Here is a 12,726-nt window from a genome sequence, read left to right as displayed (position 1 = left end):
TTTAAAAGATCAACATGGAACCTCTGTTTAAGGGGGAAAAGCCTTAGAACGGTTTATTTTTAAAATCTTAAGGAAAACATTTCAGGCTACTGGGACTTCAAATTCTGTCATCTGAAGTTCTCTAAACCTTAACTTAGAATTTGCGTCTCCTTCTGGGGGGAAGAGGCAACAAAGCAGACCCAGAAGCAGCACAAAGAGCCTCAGGAAGCGGGAGTCTTTGCCGCTCACCAGGGGCCGACTGGTAGGTTTAGAGCACAGTCCTGCGGGCCGTGAGACGCAGCACATGAAGTTCAAGTGGAAGTCACTTCAACACCGGTGCAAATGCAGGGTCGGGGGGACAGACTCCAAGAAGCCCTGGACGGATGGGAGAAGGTGACCAGGGACACAGCGCCCACAAAACTCACTGTCATCTGCATCTGAGTCCTCCCTGCTTCAGGGGCCACAAGAACCCGATCTAAGAAAGAACTGAGGTTGGCATGAGATGCAAAGGGCCAACCTACACACCTTTACTCCGTCTCAGAGCGAATAACCTGCACTTCTCAGACACACTGCTGAGAACGTGAAGCTGGTGCGTGCGTGTCTGCCTCTGCGACCCCATGGACGGTAGCCCACCAGGCTCTTCTGTCCATGGGATTTTCCAGGCAAGGATACTGGAGTGGGTTGCCTTTTCCTCCTCCAGGGGATCTTCCCAACCCAGGGATCGAACCCACATCTCTTCTGTCTCCTGCATTGGCAAGCATGTTCTTTACCACTAGTGCCACCTGGGAAGCCCCAAAGTTTTATTGTTTAAACTTTCCCTCTTTTCTGGCCACACCCTGGGACGTGCAGGATCTTAATTCCCCAGCCAAGGATTGAACCCTTGCCCCCTGCAATGGAAGTGCAGAGTACTAACCACTGGACTGCCAGGAAAGTCCTTTCAATTTATAATCAAGAACAAGAGCATGGGATCCCACGCATGTGTTCTGTGGAGCTGGCAAACTTGCTGCAATTGCTAATCATTATCAGTAATAGGGGATGGACGGCATCACCAACTCAGTGCACACGAGTCTGAGCAAGCTCTGGGAGATGGTGAAGGACAGGGAAGCCTGGTGTGGAGTCTCAAAGAGTCGTACACGACTGAGCAACTTAACAACCCCAACAGGCATGAATTCTGAGACATTGGGGAGATACGAAGACAATGGTATGAGGCATAATTTTTTCCGGAATTTTAGCGCACGTCAACTCCCCAAACCCTGTAAGGCACATTCCTGCTCTCCAGAGGCTCCACTTAACACACCCTGCACACTGACGTGCCCTGTTAAAGTTACAAACATATAAAGGCAAAGCGTAAACAGTCACTTCAAGTGAACATCCCGTCTTTGCAGACACGGGAGACAGTGGATGTCTACTGACGCTTTTTGAAAATGGCTGAGTGGGGACGCACCCTGGAGGCCGCCTGCTCGGCATTGAGGAGACATGACTGGAGTGCAGGGGTGTCACAGGAGCAGGGGGCCCAACGCCAAATGCCCCAGCCCCCGGCAGGCAGGCAGGGGCAGGAAAGCAAGCACCAACCCCCGCAGGCAGGGCGGGAGGGCACAGCAGCCAGGCCAGCTGCCTAAGGACCCAGACCCAGCAGGCAGGCAGCCCACGGCCTTCTACAGAGGAGGTTCCCTAAGTGCCCCAGGCGGGTGGGCAGGCGGGGGGCTCCCCCTGAGGGCCTTGGGGGGGTGGGCGGCTCCCCCTGAGGTCCCCAGGCAGGTTGGGGGCTCCCCCTGGGGTTGTCAGTGGGTGGGGGGGGCGGGGTCTCTCCCTGAGGTCCCCAGGGGCATTGGGGGCTCCCTGAGGTCCTCTGGGGGGGTGGGGGCTCCCGGGGGGCAGGCAGGTGGGGGCTCCCTGAGGTCAGGCAGGCGGGGGCTCCCTGAGGTCCCCAGGGGTTGGGGGGCTTCCTGAGGTCCCCGGGAGTTGGGCAGGTGGGGGGGCTCCCCTGAGGTCGTCAGGCAGGCGGGGGACTCCCTGAGGTCCCCGGGCGGGAAGGCAGGCGGAGGGTTCACCCTGAGGTCCTGGGGGGTGGGGCTCCCTGAGATCCCGCGGGCAGGCAGGCGAGGGTTCCCTGAGGTCCCGGGGGGCAGGGGGCTTCCCCTGAGGTCCTGGGGTATCGGGGACTCCCTGAGGTCCCAGGAGCGGGCAGGCAGGTGGCTCCCTGAGGTCCTGGGAGGGTGGGGGCTCCCTGAGGTCCCACGGGCAGGCAGATGGGGGTTCCCTGAGGTCTGGGGGGGTGGGGGACTCCCTGAGGTCCCAGGGGGGGGGGAGGCTCCCCCTGAGGTCCTGGGGGCAGGCAGACCGGGCCGCAGCTCTCACCTCTGCGCTCGAGCACAGGGCTGCTGGCGCCCCAGCTCTGGTAGAGGGAAGCCAGGTCCTTCGGGATGTACGTCTTGAAGATGCTGAGGAGGTCCAGGCGCTTCTCGGGGCCCTCGGACGCCGGCTCCTGCTTGACAGGGTGTGGGGCAGGTGGGCCCTGAGGGACTGCGGGCCCTCTGGAGCCGGCCTTGGAGGGGGGCTCCCGGGGAGGTAGAGGGGTGGCCCCGTCGCCTTTCCCGTGCGGCTGACCCTGAGGCTGAGGGCTGAATTTGGCTTTGGGGGGGTCCGGGGCACTGTGCTTACTTGGGGGCCCGAGGCCTGCCCCCTGTCTGCCGCTGGCAGGGGCCTGGGGGCCTGCCCGGGTGATGACAGTGGGCGTTGGGGTGGCGCTTCTGCTGAAGCCCCCACTGCCTCCCGTGGCCCCGGGTCTGGGGCTGGCCTCCTGTTTGGGCTTGGGCGGAGGCTGCTCTGGGCTGGGGCCAGGCCGGGTCTGCCGGGTCCCGTCGGGGCCGGCCGTCCAGAGTGTACAGGGCGCCCCAGGGTGGCCCTCCTTGCTCCTGGGCAGGCCGGCGGCTTTCGTGGGCACCCCCAGGGGCGAGGGGCTGCCTTTGGGGCCTGGCGCCCCGCCCGGCACCTGGGTGCGGGTGAACCGGGCGATGGGCAGAGGCTGGCACTCCTTGCCCCCGAGGGCAGGCGGGGGGCCCGTGCGTCCGCTCCGGGCCAGGAACACCAGGTTGCTCCTGATGCTCTTGTAGCCGTTGGGCTGAGTCCACTGCGGGGCCACGGCCTGGCCGCTGACCCGGTGCCAGACACGCTTGTGCATCCAGAGCACCTCGGGATAGTAGGTCTTATGGCCGCAGTACGGACACGGGTGCACGGCCAGCGCCGCCTGCAGCGAGGAGGCCGGCTCCCGGCGGCCGGGGTCGTCCCGCGAGGACCGTTCGCTCAGGTCCAATGGGACCAGGTCTGGGGCCGGCGCCCGCTTCCCCGCTGTGGGGTGCTCCTTGGTGTGCAAATCCGGCGGCCTCTCCCGGGGGTAGGCGGCCTGGCTCTCAGAGGGCGGCTGCAGACCCGCCGCCTGGGCCGGGCGTGGAGGGAGGTCAGCCGCGTCCCTGGGGCCCGGGCCCTCCTGCTGGGGGCCACACGCTGGCGTCTTCAAGTCCACAGAACACCGAGGCGGCTCGGGTCTCCTGGGAGCGTCCCTGCTGCTGCTTTCAAGTATGGACACGCAGGCCGCGATCCCCGCGCCGGGCTCCCCGGCCGCTCTTCCTGATGGGCTGTTTCCAAGTGTGTGGCTTTGGTCTCCATTGGAGAGCACGGTCAAGGAGACGTCTTCTGGGAAGCAGCAACGGTGTGGCTTTGCTCCTGCAGGATTGAAACGCAAAGTGTGATGTTAGTGTTTCTCATCAGGACCGGAGACCATGGAGCTCACCCACACTGCCCTGCACCCCGCAGCGGGGAGGCCAGTGGAGCTCAGAACAGTGCAGTCCAGTGCCCGGATGGATCAGCAGCTCTCTCTTAAGGGCAGACCAAACTCGAGGGCAAACCAGCATTATTTAATATTTATTTCTCAATTAAGTGACTCAGTAGAATGCAAAGGAAAATAACATAGCTGCCTATCTAGTGACATGTAACTACCCCACTACTAGTTAACAGACAGGGACCAGCTGTATCAAAACACAGAAATAAGGACTTAATTCTTTATGACAGATAGGGCTTTCTGCAACTTTCAGCCCGTGGTCACGCAGAGGGAGGGCCAGGAAAGAGTGTTCTCCCCCCAGTGCACCCCCAGGGAGCCTGCAACTGCTTCAGAAACTATGGACCACTGGTCTGGCCCAGGACGGGCCCCGTGACTGTCCTGTAAGCCTACGTCTCACCATCCCTCCCCTCACCTCCCCAAATCTGCTTCCCAGGTGGGGGTTGAGGGGAATGCCCCGGAGAAACAGTGCCCCTCCTTGAGTGGGGACCCCGCTCCCACCCCCCGGGGCCTGCCTGCAGGCTCACGCAGGCGACGCGGCTTTGGAAGGCCTCGTGGTGGGTGGTGGAGCCCTCGCCCACCTGCTGCACCCTCGGTCAGGGAGGGGCCCAGGGGATGGGAGTGACCCTGTCCAGTGGCTGCTGGGGGAAGAGGCAGGTGCTCTGGGGTAAACTCAGCTTGACTGTTCCAAACGCTGAACCATCTTTGGGTCAGGGGCTCGTAAGGGGAAGAGCTGAGCCTTGCATGCGCAGCAAGTTTCTAGAATTCTCCATACCGGACCCCGAAAGACTTCAGGTCTGCAAGTCCAGAATACAGACTTTCTCTCCAAAAGCGGGGTGCACGCACATGGTGATGCAGTAAAACTCGAAAGGACAGAGCAGCAGAGGGGTCAGGAAGAGACCCCCCTACGGCCCCTACTGCCCAGGAGGTGATCCTGGAACAATCTGAGTGGGAGATTCGCCTAGCAGCCCCACTCCCTTCCTTAAAACCCAGATGTAATATCTGCAGTATGTGTGTGTGTTTGTGTGTGTGTGTGAGCGCGCGTGCACTCAATTGCTCAGTCATGTTCGACTCTTTGTGACCCTACCAGGCTCCTCTGTTCATGGGATCCTCCAGGCAAGAATAAATACTGCGGTGGGTTGCCATTTCCTACCCCAGGGGATCTTCCCGACCCAAGGATGGCGCCTGAGTCTCTTGTGTTTCCTGCACTGCCGCCGGATTCTTTACCACTGAGCCACCTGGGAAGCCCCAAACCTGCAGTGACACCCCTACATGGCAGCTGGCGCTCAGGGAGGACAGCAAACTGCATGCTCAGGTAGCGGGGTCTCCCCAACCCAAAGGCTGTGAGGATGCCCCTTCCAAGCTGTTCCTCTTCATGGGGGGAAAAAAAAAGACCCACCAAACCAGTGTATGGGGGGTGGGGACAGTGAGGAGGTTCTTGAGACAGAAAAGAGCCTGAATACAAATTATTCTAGTGATTTGAGCTGTGTCTGGGACATACAGTAACCCTCCCCACAAAGATAAAAGATCCCAACTACTGTGAGCCCGAGAATTCCCACAATGAAGAACTCTTGTGTTTCAAGTAATTTTGAGGGCTTCCCTGGTGGTCTGCAGGTTAGGAGTCCACCTTGCAATGCAAGGGACACTGGATCAATCCCTGGTCTGGCAAGATCCCAGGTGCCTCAGAGCAGCTAAGCCGGGACACCTCAACCACGAGCCTGCGCTCTGGAGCCACAGCTATGGGGCCTGAGCTCCTCACCAGGAGAAATAAAAAACACATACACTCATCTTTGTAAAAACTAATTGTGAGATTTCAGCAGTTATTTTAATTTTTTAATATTTGTGAGTTCCCAGTAACTTTTGCAACTATTACCAGTTACCAAAAACTTGTTGTGACAGCAAGAACATCGGTTTTTAAATATTTCTCAAAAGAGCCTTCTTTAATAATGGTTTACCCTGCCTTGCTGCTGCTGCTAAGTCACTTGAGTCGCGTCCGACTCTGTGCAACCCCATAGACAGCAGCCCACCAGGCTCCCCCGTCCCTGGGATTCTCCAGGCAAGAACACTGGAGTGGGTTGCCATTTCCTTCTCCAATGCATGAAAGTGAAAAGTGAAAGTGAAGTCGCTCAGTCGTGTCCGACTCCTAACCACCCCATGGACTGCAGCCCATGGGATTTTCCTCCCCTCCATCCATGGGATTTTCCAGGCAAGAGTACTGGAGTGGGGTGCCATTACCCTGCCTTAAAAGGAGACAAATATAAACACAGGGCAGAATAAAAGGTAAGATGTTGTAAGAGAAATGAGAGCCATTTTGTATCACATCACGGTTTAACTGAAACTTGAGAGTTACCCATCTGAAATGCAAGAACTTAACAAAGAGAAAACCACACAGGTGTGGGGGGGAGGGGGCGGGAAAGAGTCCCTGAAAAGATATTTCAGTGTCTCAGAAACACTGATTCTCAATGAAATGTAATGGGGCGAATTATCATCACAGCACATCTTGGATACAACGCAAAAATGACTTAAAAAGTTTCAGCTACAACAGCCATGGGGCTTCTCAATTCTCAAACACGATTTAATAAGCTTTCTGTGCAAGTGAAGCAAAGGAGATGCTGAAAATCCTGCCCCGGGCTGGTTCGATGGGGAAGTTCTCCTTCTGGGAGAATAAAGGGAAAATCAGCGAGGGGCGAAGACACGCGGCGTGTCTGCCATCACAGAGGGCACCCAGGAGAGCACGTGACCAACTGGCCTACTTGCGAGGCTGCTGGGAGGAGGGGCCACAGCAAACAAGGAATCGCCAGGCTTCCAGGCCCGGAGACGACACCAGCAGTAAAGCCAAAGTCTCAGCTCAGCCTCACTGCCCTTTGTAAAAGCACAAGCTTTGTTTCCACAGCGAACAGCGCAGGAACCACTTCTGATGGCCCGGTATCTCTCCAGAACGACGCGGTCCTACAGCCAGAAAAGTGTCTCTTTAAGACAAGCATTCTTTCTCAAAGGTTTCTCACTCATTACACATGCAACGTGAACAACGATAATAATAATAATAATAATAAGGTCTCGGCGATAAGGAAACCAGACAACTAGAACAACAACAACTGAATAATCACGCTTAAATATTTTATACACGAACAAATATTTTCTTCCCTAAATTGTTCCTGCTCCTTTGTCTGCTGACTGAATGCAGTGTTCAAGTTTTCATTTTCAGTAATTAATCTATTCACATAAATAACTCGCAAAACTGTAACTTATTTGCGTTTATGGAAAAACATGTATTCAATAAATATCTTAGCACTCTGGAAGCCAGATTTTGATTTCTGAAGAAAAAAAGTTACAGATTAAATACAGGACTTCTGACTAAACCAAGTAACCAGGTGCCAAAAGAAAAGTTAACACTTGCAATCTGGAAAATAACTTTCTTAAGAACATTCCTGTTCAGAGATTATTACAGAGTCAACATTTTAGAGGTTGATCAAATATCTCGTGTATCCACCCAAGCTTCCAGTTAATGGACAGCAGTGTGTCCTGCCATAAAACAGTCACATTCTAGAAATGAAGAACTTACTGCTTCCTCATTGACACAGCCATAAAAATATGTCACTCAGGTCACTGGTGTATTTTGAAAAAATCAAATCTATGCTGAAGTGAACAGAATTCAAGTCCATTAATACTTTCATGGCTACTGTAGCTTTTATACACCCTCCTTCAACCCCAAATCCTAACAGGAAACTATAAGTTGTCCATTTGACAAAGTTCAATCAAGTGTAAAAGTAAAAAGAAAACCACAAAACAAAACTTTACAAACCACGCTCTTAAGAATACTGAATATTTCCACTTTACAAAGGCAAATACAAAGTAAATCGATTACCGTAAGGAAGCATGTTAAAGTTGAAGGAACTGGTGAAAGAAGGTGTTTCTATCACTTTAGATTTTAAACTGCCGCTGAGGGAGAGGAAGGAGCCCAGGGGCCTCGCCTGTGAAGCTTGTTCCCCAAAGCTTCCTTAAGGACAGGGCGTCCGGAACTGCCCCTCAACCTCCTCAAGGAACCCACTCCACTCAAACCACCTGTGTTTGTTGTGCCACCCTTTGGGTTTTAAGAGAGCCAGGTCGGATCAAGACTGCAGAAGAGAAGGGACCTGCAAATCTCCAACATATAACAAGGGCTGTGGATACACACTAGCAGTTGCGTGGCTGGAAAGTTCTTATGCTGCGTAACTATCCCAGAATAGTTAAGAGCCACATTCTATGCATTTACGAACGAACTATAATGACCCTCTTTAGGAAACCGGGGCTATTTCTCAGCACCGCCTTCAGATGCAACGCCGGACACACGCCGACCTGCAGAACAAAGCCCGCGGGGCCCAGCGCCGGCCGCGGGGGAGGGGCGCGGCTTCCGGCGCCGTGCGGGGGCCTGGCCGGCAGAGGGCGCGCGCTCCCCGCGGTCCGCGCGCGGCCTGGCTTTCAGAAGGGGCCAAGGCGGCATCGACCTTTAAACAGAATATTCAGGTCCGGCGGGCCAAGCAGGGACGCGGAGAACTCGCTTAGAGTGTGCATCAGTACAATCATGCAGTTTTCACCTCTTAGTACAGAACGTACCTGAAATGGATAAAAGGAGTTCATCCAAAGGTCTTAAAGCAAGTTCACCAGTATTTTCAGAGAAGAAAATGTGCACAGCTTTAAACCAGTGATGCCCTTGAATGATCTGGCTAAAATGAACTTAGCTAAAATGATGGATCTACCGCATTGGACTGTGGGGCTCAGACTGTAAGGCAGCACTGTCAAATGTCCAGTTTTGGGACAGAAACGCACAGAAAAGCGGCACCTCAAAGGGGAGAGATCTGGCCCAACAAGGCACTGCGGGGCCTGACTTTTTCACCCACAGAACCGTTGTCTACATGAAAATCAAAATTCTTTTCACTCCTGGAGTGCTGTTGTACATGCACTCAGAATGGGGGGCGGGGGCTGAATGGTCCGCGGACACAGTTTCCGAGCAGCACTTGGCAGGACTTGTCACCTACACACCCACAAAGTGAAAATTTTATTATTTCATGAGGCTGACTGTGTGCAGGAAACACCCCTTCCTGGCTTATTCCTCATCTTTTCTCTTAGGGCTCCAGCCAGTGTGTACAAGGGTGGTCCTGGCCTCGCACGGGGTTACCTGCGAATTCAGAGCCTTGACCCCAGAGAAGGAGCCACGGGGACGCTACCTAAGCAGCGCCGGCTCGTCTGCCGAGTCGTCTCATCCCAACCAGAAGGTGGGCACTGGGGTCCTGGAGCCTTTGATGGTTACGCATGTGTGCATACAAAATACAGACTTTCTGTATTGCTCACATGAGGAGTTCAAGCTACTTTATAAATAATAAATCTCAAATGTTTCAGCCCACCAGAGACACTGAGTGGAAAGAATTACTGTATATTTTACTTAGTAATTGTAGCAAATCTTTCCAAGTCACATCACTAAACTCTTTCTGGACTCTCAAGCAGGCTGCAATATAATGGGTTATAGTTAAATTATTTGTAATTAAAATGCAAAGTCAAGGTATATATACATTTATTCTTCATGTACTTCTCCATATCTTAGCTTTCATTTTCTCCCCTTTTTTAATAGAGGAAATAACTGTATTCCCCTTTCTTGCATACATATCTTTGGTTTTCCCCTTGACTTGTATAAGCTCCCCTTCAACTTATCCAGTTACTTAAAAATCTAGACAAAGAATGACAGCCCCAGTGGACCAATGCCGCACAGAACAATCTCAGGAAAGCCCCACTTACTAATGTTTATTTTCTCAATCCTTTAGTCATATTTCTATTTTAAGAAGGAGTTGCAATATCATATTTCTGTGATTGTTTTCCAGGAGCTCGCTGGCTAAGCAGGAGCCGTGAGTCTATGAATTAAAAACGTTTAAAGCTAAGTAAGGGTTTTCCAACATTCTATGAGCTGAACTCAAAAGAAAGGGCCCTCGGGCCAACTCCACCTCCATTGACCTAGCGTCCCCTCCAGGGCTATCCAACGGGACCTGCAGCTTTGGGATCAAGCCGCCCAGCCCGAAATAACTCACCTACCGGCAAGGAGAAGCATCAGGGGGAGGTGGGCAGGGGGCAACAAACACAACTGGTCACACTTTCATTCAGCCCCAGACAGGTCAATACTAACCGATACATTCTCTCTTTAAAAAAACCCAGGCGTGGCCGCAGTGCTCTGGCCGGGTTCACGTGGTGAGCGGCACACACACGCGGCCCTCACAGAGCTCCGTGATGAAGGCAGCAGCCCAGCCACGCACCGGGGCCCAGAAGCTCCCCCGCGTCCTCCACTCCACCTGCCCTGTGACCTCTGACTTGTGTTCTCCCCCGGCACCCACATGAGGGCAGGACACCCCCGCCGAGGCCCCTTGGGGGACAGGGCCCTGGATCCTCCCCAGAACGCTGAGTTAGGCCCGAACAACTCTAAGACATGAAACAGGAAGTGACCTGCAAAGTCACCGCTAATCCGACGTCCAGATTCTGGGACCCAGACCCAGTTTTCAGAACCGCAGCCCCTGATGCCACGTCTTCGCTCTGACGTGAAAACCCTTTGCCAGGCTGCCGGGCTTCCACCACCCATCACTGATAGCCTCCGCTTCGCTCCAGGTGCGGCAGCTTACGGTCTACACGGCACTGCAGAGACGCACTGGTCCTGGGGGCGGAGCTGAAGCCAGAGCAAGGCTCATTCAAAGACACAGCGCTCCCGAAGCCTGCGTATATGCCGGGCAACCACCCGGCCCGCTCCCTCCCTGTCTGAGCATGCACTCACGCAGCCACACACAGTCACAGCCATGCGTGCGCAGATGCACGCCCAGCCACACACGCGGACACCGTACACACGCGGACACCGTGCACACACAGCCCTGCACACACAGACTCACGCAGGCACAGCCTCCCACAAGAGAACGGCTGTGTGTCTGGGCTGGGGGACCACTGGGGCAGCTGTTGGGGTAGCTGCCACGTGACCTCAAGTCCTGAGAACTCTCTCCCTTTCCCACAACCAATTACAAAGTCCAGAATTCGAAGCCCAGTGAATACACCATTCTTTGAAAGGAGAATGTGTGTGTGTGTGTGTGTTGAGGCTATTTTTAGAAGCTGAGCATATCAATCCACACCCTGAGTACCTCAGCGTGGCCGAGACCAACCCCACTGCGAGCTACACAGGTTAGGTAACCCAGGGTCCCTGCTTCTTATTCTACTCACAGACGTCAAGAGACTTCAGGGTTTCCAGGAAACATACACACCAAACCTAAAACACGTAGCTGCAAAAAGTGACATGCTACTATTTACAGAATCTGGGGAAAACCACACGGCCACCCAGCACAGTCACACGTCTTTGGAAGCACTGCTCCACGGCTGTGCGTCCACGCGGGTCCCTGTGTCCACGCGGGTCCCTGCACGAGGTTAAGGCCCCTGCGAGTCCCACGCAGCCTGCTCGCCCGTGAGGTCCCAGAATACATTCAGGGCACCAGGCCTGAGGCTAAAATCACCTCTCTGCTCTGCCAAGGGCAGCTGGCCAGGCTGAGCACACAGGCCTTTTGCCCCTCTCGGGAGCTTCTGCAAAGCACAGGGGCACAGACAGATCCCTGGGAACTTGCCTGAGACACAGCTCAGCAAATGGCAGGAGCAAAGTAAGGCCCATGGTGGACATTTCCCTCATCTCCTTCCTTGCCAGCTGGACATGGGGACGCTCCCAGTATGGCCTCACTGCCAGCTCAGGGGACCTCGGTCACTGCCCTACCACCCCCTCCAGCCTCAAAGATCCTAGGATCACCACTGTGTGCAAGTGTGTGTGTGCACATACATGTGTGTGCACATACGTATGCATGCCCATGCGTGCATGCGTGTGCACTGTCGTCCCACGGAGAACATACAGTCTGTTCAGCCGTGGGCGATAATGCCACACCCTCGCGGCCCTGCAGCAAACTCTGCAATGTACACCCGTCCCCTGTTCCCTGAAGACATTTCCAGCCCACAGCTCAGGCGTGAATAGGATCCGTGCACACAGTTTCCCGGGACGCGCCTGGTGAACGGTTTCCCAGGGCCAGGGCAACAGCACACCCAGCAAGTGACAGGGGACACGGCCCCCGGCGCAGGGTCTGCACCACAGTCAAAGGAACCCCACACACTGCACCCCCGCCCCGGACGCCCACACAGAAGATCCGGGGACCAGAGGTCGTGATGTGTCCCCAGCAACTAGGCCGGCACGGCTGTGGAGCGATGGATGCAGCTGGCGTCACAAGCACAGGCTGTAAGGTGTCAGGGCCCAGCTTGGGCTCAGACTGGACTCTGGCTCCACCTGGAGCCCTGTCTGCAGGACAGGGGAGGCTCAGCAAGGAGGTCCAAGCAGTCAGTCCTAAAGGAAATCAGTCCTGAATACTCACTGGAAGGACTGATGCTGAGGCTGAAGCTCCAATATTTTGGCCACCTGATGGGAAGAACTGACTCTTGAAAAGACCCTGATGCTGGGAAAGATTGAAGGCAGGAGGAGAAGGGGACAACAGAGGATGAGATGGTTGGATGGCATCACCGACTCGACGGACATGAGTTTTGGCCAACTCCGGGAGTTAGCGATGGACAGGGAGGGCTGGCTGTGGGGTCACAAAGAGCCTAACACGACCTGGTGACTGAACAACAAAGGCTCAGAAGCACGACACGGACGGGTCTGGAGGTGAGGGCAGGCGGGGGGCAGAGGACGCCGGGCAGACCAGAGGCAGCCGTGGGGGCAGTCGGGACAGCCTCTCATGCCCTTCGCCTTCCACACTGTCAAGGCCGTCGTGTCCTAGCGGCGGTGCTGCTCACGGCTGATTTGAAACCACAGTGAAGCAGCATCCACCCGCTGCAGACAACCTCAGGCATAAAGCCTCTGTGTTTGCATGACGGGCCCTGCATCA

The 12,726-nt window shown here is 55.1% G+C and overlaps 1 protein-coding gene across 7 annotated transcripts in view; it reads right to left on the bottom strand.

Annotated features, from left to right (window-relative positions):
• Positions 1 to 12,726, bottom strand: part of ZNF516 (zinc finger protein 516) — a 100,250-nt gene that overhangs the window by 20,703 nt on the left and 66,821 nt on the right. For all 7 annotated transcript variants that reach the window (XM_027526336.1, XM_027526334.1, XM_027526338.1 and 4 more), the window contains exon 3: positions 2,338 to 3,702. In XM_027526336.1, coding sequence (XP_027382137.1) covers positions 2,338 to 3,702 — 1,365 coding nt within the window. The remainder of the gene's footprint in view (positions 1 to 2,337; positions 3,703 to 12,726) is intronic.

This window comes from Bos indicus x Bos taurus, chromosome 24 (genome assembly GCF_003369695.1).
Source record: "Bos indicus x Bos taurus breed Angus x Brahman F1 hybrid chromosome 24, Bos_hybrid_MaternalHap_v2.0, whole genome shotgun sequence".
NCBI lineage: Eukaryota > Metazoa > Chordata > Mammalia > Artiodactyla > Bovidae > Bos > Bos indicus x Bos taurus.
Note: the sequence above shows the minus strand (reverse complement) of the source record. Positions and strands in the feature narration are given on the sequence as shown.